Source organism: Suncus etruscus, chromosome 1 (genome assembly GCF_024139225.1).
Source record: "Suncus etruscus isolate mSunEtr1 chromosome 1, mSunEtr1.pri.cur, whole genome shotgun sequence".
Lineage (NCBI taxonomy): Eukaryota > Metazoa > Chordata > Mammalia > Eulipotyphla > Soricidae > Suncus > Suncus etruscus.
Genome location: NC_064848.1, coordinates 67,343,222 through 67,368,471, shown reverse-complemented (window position 1 = coordinate 67,368,471; position 25,250 = coordinate 67,343,222). Strand labels below are relative to the sequence as shown.

General features: G+C 34.3%; 1 protein-coding gene across 1 annotated transcript in view; it reads right to left on the bottom strand.

Annotated features, from left to right (window-relative positions):
• RFX3 (regulatory factor X3) overlaps window positions 1–25,250 on the bottom strand; it is a 331,177-nt gene that overhangs the window by 67,229 nt on the left and 238,698 nt on the right. The window contains 4 exon segments of the mRNA XM_049773246.1: window positions 1,964–2,118; window positions 2,555–2,670; window positions 9,062–9,174; window positions 10,789–10,910. Of these exon segments, the coding sequence (XP_049629203.1) occupies window positions 1,964–2,118; window positions 2,555–2,670; window positions 9,062–9,174; window positions 10,789–10,910 (506 nt within the window).

Genomic DNA, 25,250 nt, shown 5'->3' with positions numbered 1-25,250 from the left:
AAAACTATTTCAAAGTTAACTTGTCACAATGTACTCATGATTAATATTAAAATGCATATAACCAGAAGACTGTTATCTAAACTGCATTTTAAACTTCATTTTTGTTAGGTTTTATTGTAGAATGGGAATTAAATTTCCATATTATTGTTTTATTTTATAATTTCAGAGTAGCTATAAAGCTATATTTGTGGGAAAGGAAAAAAAGTCTGATGAATATGAAGTCAAACTCTTTGCTAATACAGACTGATTTTTAAGTGAAATAATGCAAAAAGGTTCTATATATGTACTTAAATCATGGGTCTTAAAGCTAAATAAAACTGACATAATGAAGTTAGGAAACTGTTGAGTTCACGAGCAAAGTTTTTTTTGTGTGTGTGGTTTTTGGGTCACACCCAGCAGTGCTCAGGGGTTATTCCTGGCTCCATGCTCAAAAATTGCTCCTGGCAGGCATGGGGGACCATATGGGACGCTGGGATTTGAAATGATGACCTTCTGCATGAAAGGCAAATGCCTTACATCCATGCTATCTCTCCGGCCCCTTAAGCAAAGTTTTCTGATGTTAATATAAAAGTAAAATATTTTAAATTTAAAAAATTGATATTTTTAGTTTGTCTTAGAAATAAAAATGCTTAATGACTTATAACTGATAAGAGAATTTGTGCATCAGTGGCAAAATGTCATGGGCTAATGAGCTACCCTATGCAACTTCTCTCAAGTATCTTTAAAAATTATCATTCATAACACAAGGAAAAATCAGATTCTGGAACAAAAATCAGTAGAGAATTTATATACTGAAATTTTCCATGACAACATCATTTAAAATCAATCTTTAGTCAGAAAATATTGTGCAGTTAAAAGTAGAAAACAGCAATTTTCAAAAAAAGGAGACCATGGCAGCTAGATATTTAAAATGTCCATCCCTCTTCAGACATATATTATACGTTCATGTCTTTCTTAGAAATATATTTTAGGTTGTGGGGAACTCATTACTTCAGCCTGCTTTTCATATTTAAAGTATAAACATATAAATGTTAATATTTTTAGATTTTTTCTACTAGATTCCTAAACGTTTTTTGAGAATAATTTACATTAATCAATTGTGAACAGTGTACCCGACATACATATTTGCCAGTTTCACAAGCAAACATATTGCTTTTACCTAATCAATGTTACTTTAGAAAGAAAATTCTATCTTATTTTTAAAAAATTAAGGTCAGTAGAATATAATTATGAAGATTTAGGCTTTAACTCATTTCAACAGTTTTTAACACAAGTATTCATAGAAGCATTTATATTGAAAGTTGCAGAAAATAGCTGCGTTTGCTACAAGGTAGTTTTATAAGCATCATCACTTTAAAAAGTAATTTAACTTATCTGTATAATTTCTATGTGCTTCATGGTTGGAATACAATGCTTGTGAAGTTACATAGATTTTTATCTCAAAATGCCAGCTAACTATTACTGTTAATGGAAACTGCATTTGTAGTTTTTAACATGATGTGGGTGACAAAGTAAATGCTTTTATAAAGGAATTCAACTTCACTGGAAACCAAGACAAATTCATTTCAAATCAAAAGCAACCATGAAAGAGGCAGGTCTAGCAATTACAGATTACAGATTTCAAAAATTCTTGATTTACAAGAAGAATTGTATCCTTGGGTAAAATACAATTTAAATGGTCTAGAAATGTTATTGAAATCAGTCACTGGGGTTGTCACATCCAAAAAATTGGCTTTTATTATCCAAAAATAAAATGAAAACTTTTTATTTTCATATTTCAAGTTCCCCCTTTTACTGTGGTTTTGTTCTAGGCTGCTGTCATGCAATACTGTGTTGCATGTTTTCTATTTGGCAAATCTAAATGAGATCATAATCACTCTAGATTGCATCGTTACTCCCCCAGATTTCCTGGGTGGAATGTATGAGAACAAAAAGCATCCATATTTGTCTGTATGTAACTTACTAGGAATAGGTCTAAGGACGTCGGGGATGAGAATCTCCACCAAAGCCTGGTACATCCCATGGTCACAGTTACACATCCATTTCAGGATAGACTCATGTTTGCACAGAGTTATCAGCTTTGCTTTCGGAAGTCGACTTTCTATTTCACTCAGATTGCTGGTGTGAATAAATGTAGCAAATGAATAGATGGCAAATGAGGATAAAAAAGAAAATGGACTTTAAAAATAGTTTTAGTTTATCAAATATTACTGAGGTTAGAACTATACCACCATAGCACTGGTGCCACACAGCTGAATACATAAATACTCCCCCAGAGCTGCCTATGTATGTTAATACCTTCTGACGGTATAAAAGGCAGATATGACAGTAATTCCATGAGGATGAAATAGCTCTACTGTAGTCCCAGAAATCGATAAACATGGGAGCTATAATATATATGCTAAAATCCTCAAGAGAGTAGTTTGTGGTTTATTTCAATCTATTCATTTAATGTCATCAGGTAAGGTTCACAACTGGTATACATATCTCCAAATTTATTGGCTCTGACATCTAATCAGCTATGAACATGAATTGAAAGCATATTGACTCTGACCTTGATTCGGTAATGGTAGTGCCGTCAGTTGGAGTAGAAGGAGAATAGCGCCAGAATGTTTGCCACAATTTTTCTATTAGGCTAAATTGAAGATTCACAACAACATCCAATATTGCCTAAAAAATAAAATTTTAATTAGTATTACCTTACAATAGTATGACCATTTGAATGTGTGAAGAAAGAATAATGTTATGAATTTTAAAGACACTGGATTGAAAGACACTTTAAGCTGTCATGGAGAAATAAATCAAATTTTGTCCCATCAACTAGGAAGGCAATCAAGGAGATTTGCTAGGAAAAAGGGAAGGGAAATAACCCTGAAAGATTAAGAATAGTAAGCAATATTCTCTTTTCTAGGCCTTTTATACATCCCACCTTTACTTATTGTTTTTCCTGCTTGATTCCTTTCCCTCTATTTTCTTTTCTTCTTTTCTTCCTTCCTTTGTACTCTACTTCCTTCTAACCTTTGTGGTTGCTGCAACTCTTCCTAGTCTCAGACTCAAAAGTGTCGGGAACACAGATTTAATTAACATTCACTTGTCCACTGGCTATTATAGAGGGCAATAATGAAGGTTACTGAGGTAGTACTGAGGTACTGCTTATGTTGTTGCAGTTGGGAGTTAGGCTAAATTAGCTCTGTCTAAGGTTTGAGTTCCCAGGCAGCAAAATTGAGAACAGAAACTATAGCCAAGCTGACCTTCAGAGGACAGTATGTGTCTAGGTAGAAAAGAGAACAAGCGTCTTCCTCTTTTTGATCAGGTGATGACTTCTTTTCACTCCTATCTCTGCATATCCTCTTCAGATAGTGTTAAGACTGATCCTACTCCTAAATTTGGGGGCCTGAGGTTCACATCCTCTGTAATCTTATCTCTGAGATCCATTTGCCAGCTGCATCAAGGACCTTTTTTTGGGATGGTGCTAAAATTTGCTACTTTCATTAACTTTTGATGATCATATTTAATTTTATTCTGTCATCGCAATTAGTTTGTAAATTAGCCTTCAAGTAAAAAGCAGTCAGATAATCAAAGACTATCTTGTTTATGCAAGGAAAATATGATTCTGAAATTATTTGGAGCATAAAAGAAAGAAGCAGTCAGTAAAATGTGTTGGCATTAAGAATTAGGACCGGTATAAAACATCTCTTATCAAGAACAGCAAAATTCAGAGGAGCTATAAGGCAAGGGGGTGATTCAGAGTCAATTGAAGTACTTTAGTTCAAAAAAGAAAAAAAAAGTATAGAGTGTGCACTACCTATGTGGATACAGCCAAAATGCATAATACAGAGAATATCTGAGCTGCTATCCAGAAAATACTCAGAGATCAAAACAATTATTAAGAAAATCCTTAGGAACTAGTTGAAATAATGCAAGTAGTTTGATCATAAAAATGGAGGAAGAAAAAGTTGATTAACATATTCCTCATTCTTTAACATCAGTGATAAAATATAAGTTAGTATGCAAGCCCAGAATATAAAAGGTATAGACATGTCCTTCCACACAAAACCCGAAGTCTTTTTTTTTATTATTTAACCAATTTTATTACATACATGATTGTATTTGGGTTTCAGTCATATAAAGAACACCACCCATCACCAGTGCAACATTCTCATCACCAATGTCCCAAATCTCCCTCCGCCCCACCCAACCCCTGCCTATACTCTAGACAGGCTTTCTATTTCCCTCGTACATTCTCATTATTAGGATAGTTCAAAATGTAGTTATTTCTCTAACTAAACTCATCCCTGTTTGCGGTGACCTTCATGAGGTGAGCTGTAACTTACAGCTCCAGAAAAAAAAATGCAGTCTTTTTAAGGAGCAAATTATTATACTTTCTTAGCTATACTAAGGTACATTCCAAGAGACACTACTAAAGTGTGAAACAACTCTTAATACTGTCTCTACTATTTTACATACCTCTGTCTACATGTTTTAATAATATGTATATTTTGGGGGGTCACAGTCAGTGGTGTTTTAGGGCTTACTACTACTGGCTTTGTGCTCAAGGTTCACTCCCAGCCGGGCTCAGGGGACCATATAGAACACCAAGGATTGAGTCTAGGTCAGCTACATGAAAGTATAATGCCCTATCTGCTGTACTTATCACTTTTTTTTTCTTTTAAAATTCCAAACTTTTGAAATACAGGTGTCTGAATCTCATATTCAGATCTATTTATAGTCATTTGTCCTAAGTAGTAGAATATTTTTTGAATACCACTTTCCTGTATATCGCCATCTGAAGGTCTTTCTAACTAGGTGTACAATCACTATCTTAGAAATATTATACATATGTTAAAAATGAAATACTGGGCTGGGGAATGGTTCTTGGGACTAGAGTGAATAAAATGTACATGGGAGATCTGGTTCAATCCCTGGCACTGAGTGATCCCCTAAATACCTCTGAATTAATCCCCTCAAGCACTATTCTAGAAAGTAGTCCAAGAACACTTTTGTTCTTTGTGTGTGGCAATAAACAGAGAAATAAACAAATATCCAAAAAAACTGGTTACATAGGAAACAACTAGGGTTTTTTTTGTTGTTGTTTTTGTGTCACACCCAGCAGCTCTCAAGGGTTACTCCTTGCTCTATGTTCAGAAATAGCAGGCTCAGGGGACCATATTGGATGCCGGGATTTGAACCACCATCCTTCTGCATGCAAGGCAAATGCCCTATCTCCATGCTATCTCTCCAGCCCCAACAATTAGTTTTTTTTTTTAATTTATCTGTGATAAATAGTGAGAATTCTAAACTACATACAAAATAAGTATACCAATAGTTTTTCTTGAGGACAGAAGTCAATATGAAATGTAAAGTGAAAAATGATAAATAAATACAAGACATCTAAAATTCAGTCTCATTTTATTTTCATTATTATTTTTGTATTTCTTTTAGATTATTGGTTTTGAGCCACACTGGCAGTGCTCAAAGGTTACTCTTGTAGCTGTGTTTAAATAGTACTCATGGCAGGCTTGGGATTCTGGGGATCAAACCCAGGTTAACTGTGTTCAAGGACAATGCCCTTTCCCTGCTGTCAGTCTCATTTTAAATAAAATGATCTCAAATGATCTTTAGACCCTCATCTTAGACACATTAACAGGTGAATAAAGCATTATACTTTTTTTCACCTAGTTAGAAAGACCTTCAGATGGCGATATACAGGAAAGTGGTATTCAAAAAATATTCTACTACTTAGGACAAATGACTATAAATAGATCTGAATATGAGATTCAGACACCTGTATTTCAAAAGTTTGGAATTTTAAAAGAAAAAAAAAATTAGGGCCAGAGTAATAGCACAGTAATAGCACATTTTCCTTGCATGTGGTTTATCTTGGTTTGATGCCTGCATCCCATATGGTCCACTGAGGCCACCATGAATGAATCCTTGAGTACAGAGACAGGAGTTATGCTGTGTACAGCAGGGTGTGTCCTGAAAACAAGAAACAAACAAAAAATGATAATAGTTTTCCATTTTATATATCATTCTGCTCCAGGGAAGAAGACAGGAACCCTAAAAATTCTGAATTAAATGAAAATTAAATCATTGTCAAAAGCCATTTCCTAAAAAGATTAATTAGTATACTTGATCATATAACTTCCTATAGAAAACTTCTAAAAACTGGTAAAATAAAAATTTAGAGGGAATTTTCAATCATAAAAATCACACTATACATTTTTCAATATATAAACAACTTATTTTGAGTATGAAAAGGATCCAAATTAAAGGTCTGCAAGCTGGTATGATTAAAAGCAACATTCATCTGAAGTGCAGTGTAAAAATATGTAAGATTATTTTATATCCTCATTAAATATGCATGATATTCATATAGAAATATAAGGATTACCTAGAAATTGCCAAATATTGGGAAAAGTACAGTTGTCAAAGAAAAATAATATTAAGTGTCTTCATCATCACAAAAAATGTTGAAAATAAATGGGCAGGATGTTGAAGAATACTTACTTCTGGCACAAAGTTTTTTTTAATAAAAAGATAACTCACTCTTCATTGTTAATAATCTAGCACCCTTGACAAGCACTCAGATTTACTGAAGCAGTTCTTATTTCTAAAGTGGGGAAAAAAAATCTATAAATGTTATGAGCTGAGATTTCTCACTGCATACTGCATTGTCAGCAGTCAGAAAGACTGGCCATGAAATCTAAAGGATAATCTTTTACCACTAAGTACACATCACAAACAGTACCTGAATAAAGCTACTTAAATTCTAAACAGTCTCTTCTCCCAAAAGAAGAGGCACTTAAAATTATTACTTCAGGGGCCGAAGCAGTGGTGCAAGCAGTAGGGTGTCTGCCTTGCATGCGCTAACTTAGGACAGACCATGGTTAGAACGCTTGGCGTTCCTTATGGTCTCCCAAGCCAGGAGCAATTTCTGAGCGCATAGCTAGAATAACCACTGAGCTTCACTGGGTGTCACCCAAAAACAAAAACAAAAACAAAAACTTATTGCTACAATCCCTTATTCTCCTTCTATCATGTGAGCAGCAGATTCATTAAGTTGTTCACTTGGACTGAGTTCACCTCCTGGAGAAAATGTGTAGTTAATTTCGATGCAAGATCCTCAGGAAACCAGTATGGATAGAAAATGTCAAGAGATATGCTAATTAACCACACAAACAAAAAAAAGAACTAGTTCTCAATGAACACTAGAAAGAACAATTCTTTGCTAAACATTTCTAGAAAAAATATAGTAAAATTTTGGGGCTGTTCTCAGGGCTTACTCTTAGATCAGAATGAAGAAATCACTACTAGAGGGGCTCAGGGAATCATATATACAGCCAGAGATTAATCTTGGGTCAGTTATGTACAAGGTAAATGCCTAACCCACTGTATATTTCCATGAATAAGAATATGTATTTAATGTATAAACTTTTAAAAGATAAAAGAAAAGAGGTATATAGAAAGTATATTAAAATACTATCTTTTTTCCATCATTTTCAATCACTGTTTGCTTACAAAAGTGATGACCATCATAGGCATTATTTTATTAGTATTCTGAGGAATATGATACTGTTACACATACTTGTTTTGTTCTCCCATTTTTCCCTTAAAAAAAAGGAAGCACAAAACCTTGCCACAGCAGCACTTCTTTGTTGTTGTTTTTTTAGTTTTGTTTTGTTTTAGTAGTTACTGTCTTCTTTTTTTAATCGTTGTTTGTTGGCTTTTTGTTATGTCTTTCTTTCTCTTTCTCCCTTCCTTCCTTCCTTCCTTCCTTCCTTCCTTCCTTCCTTCCTTCCTTCCTTCCTTCCTTCCTTCCTTCCTTCCTTCCTCCCTCCCTCCCTCCCTCCCTCCCTCCCTCCCTCCCTCCCTCCCTCCCTCCCTCCCTCCCTCCCTCCCTCCCTCCCTTCTTTCTTTCTTTCTTTCTTTCTTTCTTTCTTTCTTTCTTTCTTTCTTTCTTTCTTTCTTTCTTTCTTTCTTTCTTTCTTTCTTTCTTTCTCTCTCTCTCTCTTTTTTTCTCTCTCTTTCTTTCATTTATTTTTTGTCTTTTTTTCTGCCTTCTTCCAACAGAACAACACAACTGGAATCATATTATTCTGCCTCATGAATTGAAGGGAAAATAAAAATAAATGGTACCAGGGCCAAACAGCTGTATGAACATTGAGTGAAAATTAAAAATGATCAGACTTAAACACTAAACCCAAAGTCAACAACAACAGAATCCATACCCTATCTAAAACAAGCTATACACAGAAGGGAGCAGTTACACTAGCACTCCGGGGGGCAAAGGAGGGAGATATGGGACACATGCTGGGAAAAGGGGTGAAGGGAGGACAACCCTGGTGGTTTGGAATGGCCCTGATTCATTGTCACTCAGTACCTTAAATATTACTGTGGAAGATTTGTTATTTACTTTGGTCACAATAAAAATTATTTTAAAGAAAAAACACATGAATTAAAAAAAAAGTATCCCTGAAATTTGTTCAGGGATGCCTGTTATTTATTTATTTTTTGGGGTCATACCTGACAGTGCACAGGGGTTACTCCTGGTTCTGAGCTCAGAATTCACTCCTGGCAGGCTTGATGGACTACATGGGATGCCAGAGGATCGAACCTAGGTCCATCCCAGGTAGAGTACAAGACAAATGCCCTACAGCTGTGCTTTCTGACTGTTTTTTTTTAATGGCTACATATTATTCTAATTTCTCTATGGCACCATATTTATCAGTTTCCTATTAGAAATTCATAGCCAGCTTTTTGTATGTTTCATTTTATACTTATTGTTTCACTCACAAGTTAAACAATCTTCTTTTTCAGACTATCTAGTTAGAACAGAAATGGCAGCATCAAAATATTCACTAGGATAGGCTAAGATGGACAGTAAATTATATTTTTCCATTCTTGAATTTCTTATTTCTCTACCATGACAGAGAAGAGAAATTAACTTATTCTATATGCTCAAAGAAAGAGAAATGAGCTTCTGTCCTTTAGGAAGGAGTCTGTTTATTTTATTTTAACAAGATTTCTGGCAAATCATACTTTGTTTGAAAAGACTTACCTCACAGTGCTCTCGATAAAGACTCTGCAGTGACTTGATATCCTCAAAGGTAGTACCATCTGGCAGAGAAGAGATTTCAACTTCTCCAAACTCTGGAAGTGCTCGAGATGCATCTGTTACCATGACAACACAACAGAAAAAAGCTATTGTGGATGGTGCCAATTGCAGATTAATGAGGGAAAATTTAAGAAGACTAAAAAGGAAAAAAATTTTAAAGGTCAGAGGTCCAAGAACAAGAACTTTTCTTATTAGTATATTGCACGTAAAACTTAGCAATATTTTCAGCACAAGGGAATAGAAGGAATACTAAAACCTTTTGTATAAACTATATTTTCACAGTAATTATACTGAAAATAATACATCATAGTGTCTCTCAATGTAGGATCCTTATTAAAAGATAGTATCTCAAGCTGGTAAGTACCAATTTCATTTCTTATTACTTTATCACTTAAGTATAAAAAAATCTAACTTCAAACTCCTGATGCTCACACCTAAGCCAAAAGTCATAAAATATACAATAAAAACTATAAAATACCATTAAATTATTTATTATTATTTGATGTGATATTATTATATTATTTGATGTGATGATGTTGTTATCCTTGCATTAAGTTATCAAGGCAAAGAATCTTGAAGATTTAACAGACCTTAGCCAACACATTCTTCTTGGTAGATGGTTCTGCTATTACTATTACAATCAACTATGCTATAAAAGTTTCTTTCATACAGAGCATTTGGGTATCATTTAGTTTTCCTATAGGATGATGTCATGTATAAGTGCTTCTCTCTGTTTTTTTTTTTTCATTTGGCCTAGACAATCAATACAAGAGATGGTGTCTGTCCTATCATAAATTTGCATACAATTGTGGAAACAAAAATTGAAGAACTGTGTTCATTCCAGTATGCTAGTGATCCAGAATCTGCTTTCATATTTAAGAAACTTTTAAGTGAGATAAAGACATAAAATGAAAAAAAAAATTCATATCAAGAGTTCAAAGAAGGTACATGAACTTTCTTTTAGTTTAAGAAATGCTCATTTTCACCTTCATAAGTTATACTAACCCGTGCATCCATTTTGTTGTCTTTGTCAGAAAGTACACATATATACACATACATACACACAGACACACACTGATAGTTTCTACTTATTTTGAGTATTATGAAAATTATGCAACTTAATCTCTTAAGCAGTTATCCATCAAAAGGACAATTTTGCACTTTTGGCTGTGATAAAAATATGCAAAACATTAAAGTTCTATTCCTAACTCTTTAAATAATAAGAAACATTTATACCATTTATAAAACTAGAAAGACAGTTAAGTATTGTGTTGATTTAAAATATTTTTTATTAATTTCCCTATCTGATATATATATGCAACTTCATACACATGAACTGAAATATTTTTGGCACCCAAAATAACACCTAAAGATAATTAACACAATTTTTGAGCACATAGACTTAATACCAACTCAGAAAACAATTTCAGAGCAATGAGCTTTTAATTAATACACATTTGAAAGCCTTGTGCACTCAAATTTTTTTAAATTTGGTCTTATGAAGATTAAAAGTAAAAATGAGCTAGAACTACTTAATGTGCATAGCTTCAGCACCCAAAAAAATGATGTAATTAACATCAGTACTGACATTGTACTTGAAGAAAATACTATTATTGTTCACTTGTTTTCAAAATCCTAGTAGCATCTATTATCTTTATACCTTAACATACCTAAAAACTGTTGATGATGTTGGCTTTGGGCAATTACAGTTTGCTCAACAGATGTGCCTGTCTGCTGACCACTTCCTGTGAAACCATCTGCAACCCCATCCACTTTCTGCATAGGCTTGTACCTAAAAAAAATTAGATGGAAAGTAAAGAATAAACCAAATTATTCCTTGCTTTTTTGCACTACACCAAACTCCCAAGACATTCAAATTTAATCTATCTTCTAAATTTTTGTGATAGTTAGAATTTTTCCTCTCAACCATTTCAAAATTAAGGTGAAGACATTTTTTTTTATTGTGAAAATAATGAAGGGAGGAGGGACTTCAAAGATCTCCTTTGACTCTGAAATTTATCTAAAGAAAAAAAGTCATGAATCATTTATTTGGACAGAGCAGAAAAAAATGTCCAAGATTACAGTTTTTAAAAGTTGAAATATAACTTTTAATTGTTAATGAATTAGGGGAAAATATTTTAAGTACATTGAGACCTTGATATGAAATAAGATATAGGAGCTTGGTGGAATGTTAATAAATGACATTCAATTAATCAAATTTTCAAAAATTATTTCACCCCACAAATTCTATACAATTTTATGTATCTCAATAGTTCGTCTATCCACATCTGCAAATACCAATACCAAAAACAATGGCTTGTAGCAAAATACTCCAAGCATTCAACTACAAACCTAATTTATCAAAATTTAAAAAAAAAATCAAAATCAGCTGCATTTATGAATTTAGCTTTGGATCCCAGTCATAGAAACTTATGTACTTTTCAAATCGCTAAAACAGATAAAATGTCGATCAGCAGCATAGGCAAAAAGGAAAGAATACTTTGGATAGAAATGCCATACATATACCAAAATAAAATAACAACAAGGGTTGGCAAGTCTTTGATGACAAGCAAATATGAAGATATATGCAGATAAAAAATGTTATTTTTTCAGTAATTTTTCTTTGTTTAAAATTTACAAAAATTGGACATGTAAAAATTAAGTTTTATATAAGCTTACTGTTACTATCATTTTTATACTTGAACTTTGCATTCTTTTTTATTTTAATTATATTCATAAAGAAAACTACTTTTTATTCTCACTATCCAGACACTTGATTCTTACATGTTTAATTTATTAAGATAACTGTATTTTAATATGAAGTGATTGTGAATAACAGTCACTTAATACATGCATAACTTATGCTAAAAATGCCTGCACTTTGACAACAGATATGAATTGAATGGATCTACTGAAGCATTATATAAACTAATGTACAGGCTGCCTTAGAAAATAATTCAATCATGATGCCGGAGTGGTGCACAAGTGGTAAGGCATCTGTCTTGCCCAGGCGAGACATTCCATATGGTCCCCTAAGCCAGAAGAGATTTCGAGTGCATAGCCAGGAGTAACCTCTGAGTATCACTGGGTGTGGCCCCCCAAAAAAAAACAAAAAAAAAAAAAGAGAGAAAATAATTCAATCATAGACATTATTAATTAAAACAGATAAATCAAACTTCAAAAAAATGCAGTAACTCTGAGCCACATCTTTATTTCTTATGCAACAAGATCTTTGAAAAGTAAAATTAAAGTCACAAGAAAAGACACACAATACATTTCATTTGTTATCAAACCCATGTGAGAAGATGTTTTAATTGGAACCAGAGTAATAGAGAATGAGTTAGTAGTATGTTGACTAAAGAGTGCCATTTATGGAAAAAAACAAAACAAAAAAAAAAAACTGATTTTTTTTTTTTTTTTTTTTTTGGTTTTTGGGTCACACCCGTCACGTTCAGGGTTTACTCCTGGCTCTATGCTCAGAAAGTGATCCTGGCAGGCTCGTGGGACGATATGGGATGTTGGGATTCAAACCACCTACCTTCTGCATGAAAGGCAAACACCTTACCTCCATGCTATCTCTCTGGCCCCAAGACTGATTTTTTTTTTGCCTTTTTTTTTTTTTCAAATTCAATCTTTTTATTGAGAAAAAACCAAATTTTTGTTTTTTTTTTTTTGTTTGTTTTTTGGGCTATACCTGTTGATGCTCAGGGGTTATTCCTGGCTATGCATTCAGAAATTGCTCCTGGCTTGGGGGACCATAAGGGATGCCGGAAACATACCAAGGTCCATCTTAAGTCAGCTGCATGTAAGGCAAGCACCCTACCGCTGTGCCACTGCTCTGGCCCGAGGGGGAAAATTTTTTTTGTGAGATAAATATCTTGAGCACTGGGATGAGAGAGTAGTTAACAGCCATTATATTTTAGAAGAATGATTTTACCACAGGGAATTTATATAGGGAAGTTTCTTATTCTCATTAGCCAAATCCAGGTTTCATTTGATTTTTTATTCTCTTTACTTAGCTATGAAATTTGAAATTAGTAATAAAATTGGTCAGAATTGTTTCACCATGTTTCTTCATCTTTAGGACCAAAAGATTGTCTAGGTTAATAAGCAAAGCACTTAGTGGAATTTGAATTATTAACTCGAAGAGGATAAAATGGAAATATATATATACTATAATTATATTACATTTTAGTATAAAATTAGAAGCTAATGGTAAGATTGTCCAATTGTTTTTTTATCAAGTTTCTCTTTCTGCATTAGCATCTAGTACAATAGGCATGAAATATTAAGGAAAAATAATGGAATTTATCATTAAAGAGAATATTGTATATTCTTACTATAAGTTTTCAGAGGATTGATGTGATGCTTTTATTCTAACTGTACATAGTCCTTAGGAAAAAATATAGACAACAGAAGTTCTTCAGGGAAACAGGTATAATTTAACAAGCATTGAAAATAATGATGTATTGTAATTAATATTTTATGCTTAATAATTAGTGGTTAATAAAGTAATGGTTTAAATAAAGTAATAATAATGAGTGGAAAACATTTAATGTACAATACAATGTAGAGAAAATGAAATAATATAACAAGATTAGCTTGTAGGAAAGAACAGAAATAAGCTGACGTATTTTGGAGGAATATGCGAGTTAGTATATAAAAATAAATTTCACATAGAAATATGAAGGGAAAGAAACTATTATATAGGTAAAACTAATATCAAAAGTATAGCAAGGTGAATACAGAACTGAATAGATTGGCTATATATTGTCTATACTTAATTGCCCTATAAGCATATAGGATTTCTCTTAGAATAATATACAATGTTACCTCCTCATAGAAAGTTCATGTATCACGTTTGGAAAGATTTTGTGTCTAGAAGAAAAATGTTAGGAAGGATAAAAATATGGCTCATAAGAAGAGTAATATAAGTGCAGCATAATAAGGATGAGATACTTTCCAAAGAAAACTTATTTTTGTTTTTCTTGTTTTGTTTTACAAAATAAGTCATGTTGTAGTATATCCACAGTCTGTTGACTACTGTTGGATTAATACAGAACTCAAAAATAATTGAGTTAAAGAAGTAACTTTGATTTTCCTGAAGTCTTTCTAAGGAGGATTTCCTGTCCCTAGCAGTATAGCAGAAAGCTGAGTCTCCCAGAAGGAGGAAACTTAGCAGGAAGTCAAAGAATAGTCATTAAAAATAGGCTAAATCATTGTGAGATCTGATTCTCAGAAGGAAAGCTGCCAATGATATTCTTTTTTTGTTGTTGTTTGTTTTGCTTTTGGGTCACACCAGCAGCACTCAGGGGTTACTCGTGGTTCTATGTTCAGAAATCGCTCCTGGCAGGCTTGGGGGGACCATATGGGATTCTGAGATTTGAACCACTGTCCTTCTGCATGAAAGGCAAATGCCCTACCTCTATGCTCTCTCTCCGGCCCCTGCCAGTGATAGTCTTAAGTTTTGGAAAAAAAATAAATAAAACAACCTATTAGTACTTAGGTAGCTCTGTAAAATAATCGAGTATTTGGTTGCCCTAGATCTCCCCTTGAAAATTTTTGAGAATAAAGATTAGGAATTAATTATTTTAACAAGCACTTAAAACATCTAATATAGTCAACATGATTCTAGTCCATAGAATTTCCTTGACCTGATATAAATTTCTTCAGTTCAATGCTAAAGGACATAAAAATGTTAACATCATAAAAAATTAAGTAAGATGCCCCTTTTCAACTGTTTTCTAGAAACTTACATTTCGAATGTACTTATAGTTTTGGATACACGGCATAATGATTATGCTAACAGATATTATCATACTATTGGTTTTAAGACATATCAAGTCAACTTTGGTGCGTAAAGCACAGTAATGGTTGTTAAAAAACTGTGTACAAAAATAATTTTTACAGGATTAAAAGAATATTCTATTGAATAACATAACAAATATATTTTTTATTTTTTTAAGATACAAAGAACATATTTTTATTGAAGTTATGCTGGCTTTATTTTATAATTTTTAATATAATTTTTATATTAATCATAGTGGCTTACATATCGTTGACAATAATATTTTAGGTACATATTAACATAAAATCAGGGAAATTCCCATCACCAAATTGCCCTCACTTCACCTCCGTTCCCTTCCTCCCTCCCATATCCTCTTCCCTCACCCCCAGGGCTGCTAGAATAAGTGGTCCCCATTATGCCTAACTTACTACTTAGTGGTCTTACACCTGTAACAAAGCAATATATTGACTGGATTAATTTCTATTGGTATTTTATCCACAGACTTTAAAATTTACTACATGTCTACTATCTTACAAAAGTTATAATTTAAATGGTCAATTGTAAGAACCAGAGAGAACTATTGAAAAAAAAACTTTGCTAAATCCTTTGAAAAACTGAAGTCTTTTTTGGAGAGATAGTACAGTGGTTAAGTCATTTGCATTGCACATGGTCGACCTTAGTTCAATTCCCAACATTCCAGATGGCCACCTTAACACTATGAGGAGTGATCACTGAGCTCAGAATCAGGAGTAAGCCCTGAATACCAATGGGTGTAACCCCAAATCCAAATCCAAAACCAAAAACAAGCAAACAAACAAAACACCAAAAATCCCAGGCTATAAAAACAAAAAACAAAAAACACCTGATATAGTTGAAGGTACTCACCTTCTAAATCCTAATTTATTTTATACATTCATTACTTTTAGATTAGGCTTTCTTAAAGTAGACTCATAGTGCTTATGAGTTGTGTGTGCAGTAAGACCTGTATAAATGAAGAAACAGCTCTTGATTTCAAAATTAGTAAAAGGCAAATGATAATTTTAACAGCTTGCAACTCCATGGGCAATCAGAGCTAAAGTTGTTAATGATTAAGAAATCAAAGAAACTGTAATGCTTTAATAGCTAAGTGTACTTATGAATCCTATCACTAACACAGAAAACTTGGAAAATTATTAGGCATCTTTCCCCTGGGGTTAGTCATAGCTGTTATTAAGAACTTGGACAGCTGTAACTCTACTATATAATAACATCTAATTCTGTCAATAATTTCAGAGGTACAGATATTGAAGGAGTTCAAGGAGAGACTAAGACTGTCATAATATTAAGTTCAATTAACAGTACAATGTAGAAGGATTTTTCCAAAGATAATAAAAATTCCTGAAAAAACACCTTTGAAACAAATGGAAAATGATCATGCAAAATCTGAACTGTATACGTAAATTATTAATTCTTGTGTCCACAACACTAGGGGTTACACAGTAATTTGATATGCACGAACAAATACAAATATGAATTAAATAATTTTCTACTGCAATGTAAGATTTTTTGAAAAACTGTTCAAGATAAATGCTTTAGTTGACCTGATGTCTGATATGAACAAAATAATAGAAACAAAGAACTTTTTAGAAAAAAATAGTGAACATGAATAATTCTTTTCTTTCAGAATAGCAACTGATTCTTTAATGTCATACTGGATAAGCCTATGTCTAAATGGTCTTAAGATCTGTCCTTCTGGTTAGTGAAAGTTATCAGATTTTTTCTATTCTTGTTGGAAATACTATGTTCATATCTTTTTATTAGCTCTTTTTTATAAAATGGGTAAGGAGAGTAGGAAAACACATAATCCATTGGGTTACGCATTTAGCTCCATTTATTATACTTAAGAAACTTGGGAGAGGTAGAGAAAAAAGGAGGTTGGAGGTGTTTATAAAAATAAAAGCTGAGCTCATTTATTTATTACATATGTATGGAGCATTGATAATGTGCTCAGCTAAAGACACAATGTCTTGAAATAGGCAGCCAATTTCCTTATCTCATAAATTTCTTCATTGAGCCTATTTAACATAGGTAGTTAGGGCTATTGCATAATGTCAATATATTCTTGCTAAACTATGTATGACAGTTCTCGTTTTAGTCCCTTTTTAAAGGTTTTTTTAAATATTGTTATAAAAATTGTTCATGGTTGAGTTTCAGTCAAACAATGTATACTATAACAATGATAGTTGGAACTGATCACTGGACAAAAATAGAGTGCTGAAAAGGGATAAAGTGATACACATGGTACCCCTTCCTTAATAATACTGCAAAACAGTGTTAAAAGGTCATAGTTTCCATCACCAGTGTCCCCAGTATTCCTCCAACATTCCACTGTCTGTCCCCCTCCCCCATTTTTTTAACCCTGTGGTTCACACTATTATTAATGGAGGGGTATTACTATGTAAATCACTTTATCTCCTTTTTGCACCTCGTTTCTGTTCAGAGTTTCAACTATCATTGTCATAGTGGACCCTTCTCTACCCAAAATGTAATCCTGGGTGTGACAGCTCTCTTATCTATAGCTGGTCCTTTCTGTAATACTGATTCTAGAGATGTCCTTCCTCTCCTTTATTTGGAGAGTGACAATGACTCCAGCTAATAAAAAGATTAAAATAAAAAGATAATAAAATAAAATAAATAAAATATAAAAGGAATAAGTAAATCTGAATCAGTGAGTTTCTTCAATATAGCAAGATTAAACAGGCTACAGTTTTATTATCAATAAACAGCAATAAGATTGCCAAAGTAAGACTTTCCATTATTTGCAAGCTAATAGGACATATATAATTATTTATTATAATTTTGAGGCCATACCTGCTCTACCCACTATGCTATTGCTTTGACCCCTTAAAGATATTTTAAATATTTAATGTATTATTCAGAAACATGAGTTATATTATTACCAAATGCTCCTATGAATTTTTATAACTTAATATGAATTTCTATAATTATTAAACACTGATTACTATTTTCCTATGTTCAATGTAAAACTTTTTTTTTTTTTTTTTTTTTTTTTTGGTTTTTCGGCCACACCCGGTGACGCTCAGGGGTTACTCCTGGCTATGCGCTCAGAAGTCGCTCCTGGCTTGGGGGACCATATGGGACACCGGGGGATCGAACCATGGTCCGTCCTAGGCTAGCGCAGGCAAGGCAGGCACCTTACCTCCAGCGCCACTGCCCGGCCCCTCAATGTAAAACTTTTCACACATGGATTTATTATCGTGGCAAAGTAAATCACAAATACTTTAGTGACCAAGATTCCATATTAAAAGCCAAATAAGTATGCTGGGGGTTAATAATCTTCTACTAAAATTTTTACCCACCCTGCTATCTTAGGGTAATTTGTTAATACCTCATAATGGCCACAATTAACTAGCAACATAAAGCAAAGTTGAAAAATTACTTGCTAGAAGATTTATCAAAATGTAAGCAAAGAAGCAAGGAAAGCCTCTTCAACAAGTGGTGTTAGCACAACTGGTTAGCCACTTGCAAAAAAAACGAACATAAACCCCCCAGATGACACCATATAGGTAAAATCCAAATGAATTAAAGACCTTGATATTAGACCTGAAACCATAAGGTATATAGAACAACATGTAGGTAAAACACTCCATGACATTGAGATTAAAGGTATTTTTAAGGAGGAAACAGCACTCTCCAAACAAGTGGAAGCAGAGATAAACAGATGGGACTATATTAGGATGAGAAGCTTCTGCATCTCAAAGGAAATAGTGCCTGGAATACAAGAGCCACCCACTGAGTGGGAGAAACTATTTACCCAATACCCATCAGATAAGGGACTAATATAAAAAATATACAAAGCACTCACAGAACTTTAAAAGAAAAAACATCTAATCCCATCAAAAAATGGGGAGAAGAAATGAACACTTTGTAAAAGAAAAATACAAATGGCCAAAAGGCACATGAAAAGATGCTCCACATCACTAATCATCAGGAAGATGCAAATCAAAACAACTATTAGGCACCATCTCATGCCACTGAGATTGGCACACATCACAAAGAATGAGAACACGCAGTGCTGGTGGGGATGTGGAGAGAAAGGAACTCTTTTTCACTGCTGGTGGGAATGCCGTCTAGTTCAACCTTTATAGAAAGTGATGTGGAGATTCCTCCAAAAACTGGAAATTGAGCTCCCATACGATTTGGCTATACCACTTCTAGGGATATACCCTAGGAACACAAAAATAGAATACAAAAGTCCCTTCCTCACACCTAGATTCATTGCAGCACTATTACAATAGCCAGACTTTGGAAACAACCAACAACAACAACAACAACAACAAATGAATGGCTAAAGAAACTGTGGTACATATACACAATGGAATATTATGCAGCCATCAGGAGAGATGAAATCATGAAATTTTCCTATACAAGGATATACATGGAATCTATTATGCTGAATGAAATAAGTCAGAGGGAGAGAGATAGACACAGAATAGTCTTATTCATCTATGGGTTTTAAGAAAAATGAAAGACATTTTTGCAATAATTCTCAGAGACAAGAGAGGAGGGCTGGAAGGTTCAGCTCACTACATGAAGCTCACCACAAAGAGTGATGAGTGCAGTTAGAGAAATTATTATATTCAGAACTATCCTAACAAAGAGAATGAATGAGGGAAATAGAAAGCCTGTGTAGAGTCCTGGTGGGGGTGGGGAGAAGGGAGATTTGGGACATTGGGGATGGGAATGTTGCACTGGTGAAGGGGGGTGTTCTTTACATGACTGAAACCCAACTACAATCATATTTGTAATCATGGCGTTTAAATAGGGATATTAAAAAAATGTAAGAAAAACAAGTCACCTTTATTTTCTTCCTAAACACTTTAACTCTTCTATTTTTGTTTTATTTTTGGTCTACACAAAGCAGGGTTCAGGGCTTACTGCTGGTTCTGTGATTAGGGATTGCACCTGGCAGTCTTGGAGGACCATGTGGGTGTGCAACTGAATTCCAGAAAACCCTATACAAGTACTTACCATTCTATCTTTCAGACCCTAAAATATCCCAACTCTTAAATATTTTTCTCTGTGAATATAGCATGATGACAATAATCATTTATAAACACTTTAATTTTACAATTTTATAATAATTTTATAAACAAGTTGAACTACAAAACAATCTGTGAATGGCTACCCTTGTTAATTTCTATTTTGCAGATATATAAACTGACGTCTGGAAAAGTCCAGTCACACATTCTACAGAAGTGCAAAAGCCACCTGTCTAGAAAGTGTATTTCTTAATTTTAAGTAGAAGGATCTTTCTATTTGTCTGTGACATCTTAAGATCTTCTACTGAGAAAGGTTCTTGTGTTTTCTCACTCCTGAGGAACATGTATGCTTTCACATAAGTCTAATAGGCGAAGCAAATGTAGCCTTGCTTGACCATTTTCAAATGGCTTCTACTGTTCTTTCAGGGTCACAAATGTTACATCTTTTAATTAATGCAGTTCCTATGAAAGGATCAAAAATGGAAGGAGGAACTGACATTATTTCCTCCAATTTAGGAAACCTGCTCATAGATGTATTATTTCCTCTTTTTATCTCAAAGAACTGGTGTGTGTATATGTGCGTGTGCGTGTGCGTGTGTGTGTGTGTGTGTGTGTGTGTGTAGGGACTAATTCTGGCTCTGTGTTCTGGAGGATCTATGGTGGTGTCAGCAGCAAACATGGAAAGCACCTGAAATTGGTGTGCGTGTGTGTGTGTGTGTGTGTGTGTGTGTGGTTTGTGTGTGTGTGTGTGTAGGTACTATAAAAATGGAAAGCACCCAAAATTGGGGTATGTGTATTGTGTGTATGTGTGTAGCGACTTCAAAAATGGAAAGCACTCCGAATTGGTGTGTGTGTATGTGTGTGTGTGTGTGTGTGTGTGTGTGTGTGTGTGTGTGTGTGTGTGTGTCTGTAGGGAATAATTCTGGCTCTGTGCTCTGGAGGATCTATGGTGGTGTCAGCAGCAAACATGGAAAGCACCCCGACCCCAGTTATCTCTCTAATCCCTCCAGATTTGTGTAAGTGGCAATCAGGCCAGCAGAAAATGGCCAATTAATTAAAAAAAAAAAACAAAACCCAAAATCATGATACCACTAAATCTTCCCAGGGAGATGCATTTGACCTTAGAGAAAACTCTAAAGTCTTTTCGAAATTGGGGCAGGCTCCTTTCTGCCTTAGAAGCACATCAGCCTGTATATCTGATACCCTCCAATATAAAAATAGCCTAATTTTACAACTAATCTGTAAAAGACCAGTTTGGGCAAAAAGCACTAGGACTTTATTAGAATGGGGGCAAGTAGACTCCCTCCTTATGCCCATTGCTCATCAGCCACTATCCATACTCACCATCTTACTGGAAGAGAAGAGACAGTCCAGCTTCACAACTAATTTCAAAAAGTATGTGATACCACTGAAGGAGATGGGTCTTGGCTAAAAACTCTGGGGGCTTCTTGAAATAGGAGCAAGCAGATTCACCTTTCTGCCTGATAGCACTGCAGCTCTAAACCCATGCCCGGTACCCTCCACATAGTAACTGCCCAGCTCAACAATTGAACTTTAACAAGCTGCTAATCCACCAAATTGTTCCAGCTCCATAGATCCTGGACAGCATGGCTGCCTATGTGGGCCTCTCCTAATGCCATAGGACTGTAAGTCCAGAAGCCACAGGAAATTTGACACAAAAGTCGCACAGATCACCATGGACACTGAAAGAAAATAGTAACACAAAAGACTCAAAGTAACAAGAATAAGCCTGGTAAATTCTCAATGACTTCAATAACACCAATAAGTGACCTTTATTGATCTAAACTTTGAAAACATTTTCCCTTTGTGTTTAACAAGGAATATCAAGCAAATTTTTTCTTGATAAGGATGTAGGCTGAGGTTGTGGGTGGGAAACTGTGGATAGTGGTGGTGGGGAAGGTCATGCTAATGGCGTACTGGTGTTGGAATATTTAATGCTTGAAACAATTTTATTATAAACTTAGTAAATTATGGTATTATAATAAAAATAAAATATAGTTTACATGAGCTTGTTTCTGTTTGGGTTACTTTATATCTTAAACATGAAATTCTTTTTTTTTTTTTTGGTTTTTGGGTCACACCCGGCAGTGCTCAGGGATTACTCCTGGCTGTGTGCTCAGAAATAGCTCCTGGACCATATGGGACACCGGGATTCGAACCAACCGCCTTTGGTCCTGGATCGGCTGCTTGCAAGGCAAACACCGCTGTGCTATCTCTCCGGGCCCAACATAAAATTCTTTTAAGAGGACTGGATTTTATTCCTGTTTTAACATAGTTTAAATTTTTCTTCCAACCTCTAGCCAAAGTAGTTGTCTCTGTTTTTATCTGTTGTATAGTGTTTTGAAGAAAAATGAAATTTATATGTCATTTAATTTATATGTATTTCACTCTATACATACGTTTTTTTTTTTTAAAAGCTTAACAATGTAATCTGGAGTGATAGTACAGAGGATAAGTTGCTTGCTCTGCATGCTGCTGCCTTAGATGTGATCCTGGGCAACCCCTTATAGTTCCTCTACTGCTAGAAGTGATCTCTGAATACAGATACAAAAATAAGCTCTAAGTATAGCCAGGTGTAATCCAAAAATAAACAAGGAAACACAAAAAATTAAAAAAAACAATATACTGAAAAGGAAAATATTATATCGTATCTGGAATTATTGATTATACATTTTCTCTATAAGAAAAACCTAATTTGATTATTCTTAAAGTTAGAACAAGCAAATTAATTCATGAATAAATTTCATTAAAATATTACCTTATTTAACTCCAAAGTATTTCCATCTGACATTTTTCAATGAAAAATAAAACCCAATTATTATATATTCTCCTGCCTGCTTAAGGATAGAATGCTTTATTTTTTAATTTTGTGTCACCAATACGATAGTTATCACACTTTGTTAGAATAAATTTTAGCTACTACAATGATACTTTAAAGGCCTTTTGGTTTGACTATCTCTGTTTGACTCTCCACTGAATGTGCAGCCTGCTATGTTTAATAACAAAAAGTAAACAGAAGATCTTGTCCACTTAAATTTTCTCTTGTCAAATTATATCCCATGAATCCTATGAATTAAGTGATTCTAATCTGCAATGGCTTGAACATTGCTTCACCTTTTAATAAAACAAAAAAATCAGGCAAAGTGTCACTTGTTTTTTCAATCAGAGGCTGTTTATGTTTACTTCCAGAGACATGGCTATGTTTTGTATGGTTGTTTTGCTGGGAATCTGTTTTTAGATAAGTAGAAATTTCTTTTTCTGTCCTATCAAATTTTCAAATAAAATACTATCTATAGGGGCTGAAGCAGTGGCGCAGGGCATAAGGCGTCTTGGGTGTGCTAGCCTGGGTTGGATCCCCTGGCATCCCATATGGTTCCCCAAGCCAGGAGCAATTTCAAAGTGCATAGCCAGGAGTAACCCAAGGGTCACCGGGTGTGGTCCCAAAAAAAATTACTACATATAGTACGATGTATACAAATCATAAAGCTATAGGAAACAATAATCAGTATCATTATCAACTGTGATTCCAAATTTAGCTCTAAAACTTTATTTTTGTTTGGTGAAATATTTTTGTTTGCTTGAAATTTTTGTTTTGTTTTGTTTTTGGGTTACACTTGGCATCGTTCAGGGGTTAGTCCTGCCTATACACTCAGAAATCGTTCCTGGTGGGCTTAGTGGACCATATGAGATGCCAGAATTCGAACCACTACCATTCTTAAGCATGCAAGGCAAATGCCCTACCTCTATGCTACCTCTCCAGCCCCTTGAATTTTCTTATGTAAGAACATGTGAAGAGTGTACAGGGGTTAAAAGCAGTAATTCTCATTTCCTTCTCCTGCAAATCAATATGGTCCTCTTAGCATAACTCTTGAACATATAGCCTGAGCACCAATGTGTATCACCCCAAATCCTCCCACCTCCCAAATTAAAGGACAAGACATTAAATTTATACTTTAAAAGATGAGCTTGTATAAATGCATAACACAGACCTTAAGTATTTAAGAAACTTGAACTTTGGAAATGTTAAACATTAGTAAATTATCAGATTTTATAAATAATGACAAGTTAAATCTGCTATGACATTTGTATAATAAAATAAATGGCAAACTCAAATAAATTTTAATATATCTAATAGAATATTTTGAATTTTGAAATATTTTTATTTTTATATTTTTTATTCATGGTTTTAACGTTAAAACATTTCTACATTTTAATTTATTTACAATTTTTAACTGCGAATTATCTTTTTTTGTTTGTTTTTGGGCCACACCCGGTGACACTCAGGGGTTACTCCTGGCTATGCGCTCAGAAGTCGCTCCTGGCTTGGGGGACCATATGGGATGCCTGGGGATCAAACCGTGGTCCTTCCTAGGCTAGCGCAGGCAAGGCAGGCACCTTACCTCTAGCGCCACCGCCCGGCCCTGCGAATTATCTTTTATAAGCCATGAAAACAGAACAAAATTCATCTATTCATTATTTAGAAAAAATATTCTTTTTGTTTGTTTTTGGGCCACACCCAGTGGCACTCAGGGGTTACTCCTGGCTTTGCACTAGAAATTGCTCTTGGCAGGTTTGTGCACCATTTGGGATGCCAGGGACAGAATGCAGGTGCGTCCTGGGTCTTCTGTATGTAAGGCAAAAAAATGTGCTATCACTCCGACCTCTAGAGCAACTATACATAATTTTTTGTTACATCTATAACTAGGAAGTTTATCCTTAAAAAAAAAAAAAAAAAACCTTCTCTCCTGCTAATTCCAAAGTGGGGTTCATTAATTTAAAACTACTTAATACTACAATCAACAAAATTCTATTTCAAGAGAAACTGCCCAATATCTAAAGTCATATCCTGAAAAAAATTTCATAAATCTGAAAGTTTTCTGTAATCTTATTCCGTATGAAAGCAAACACTGTAAAAAACTGACGTTAAATGAACTTCTTAACATTTTGAGAACTATATATTGTTTTTAATATATCCATACTATTGTGATTTTTAATACAACACTATTACTATATTGAAATTATTTGAGAAGGAGTTGTAGATCAATAGCCTTTATGACTCTAGAATCAATTTCAAAAGAAATGCTTTGAAAGACCTAGGTCCTGCATACCTAACCTAGAAATTTTTATAAAAATCACCCCTTGAGGGGCCAGAGTGGAGGCACGGTTCAATCCCCTGGTGTTCCATATGGTTCCCCAAGCCAGGAGCAATTTCTGAGCACATAGCCAGGAATAATCCCTGAGCGTCACTGGGTGTGGGCCAAAAACCAAAAAAGAAAAAGGA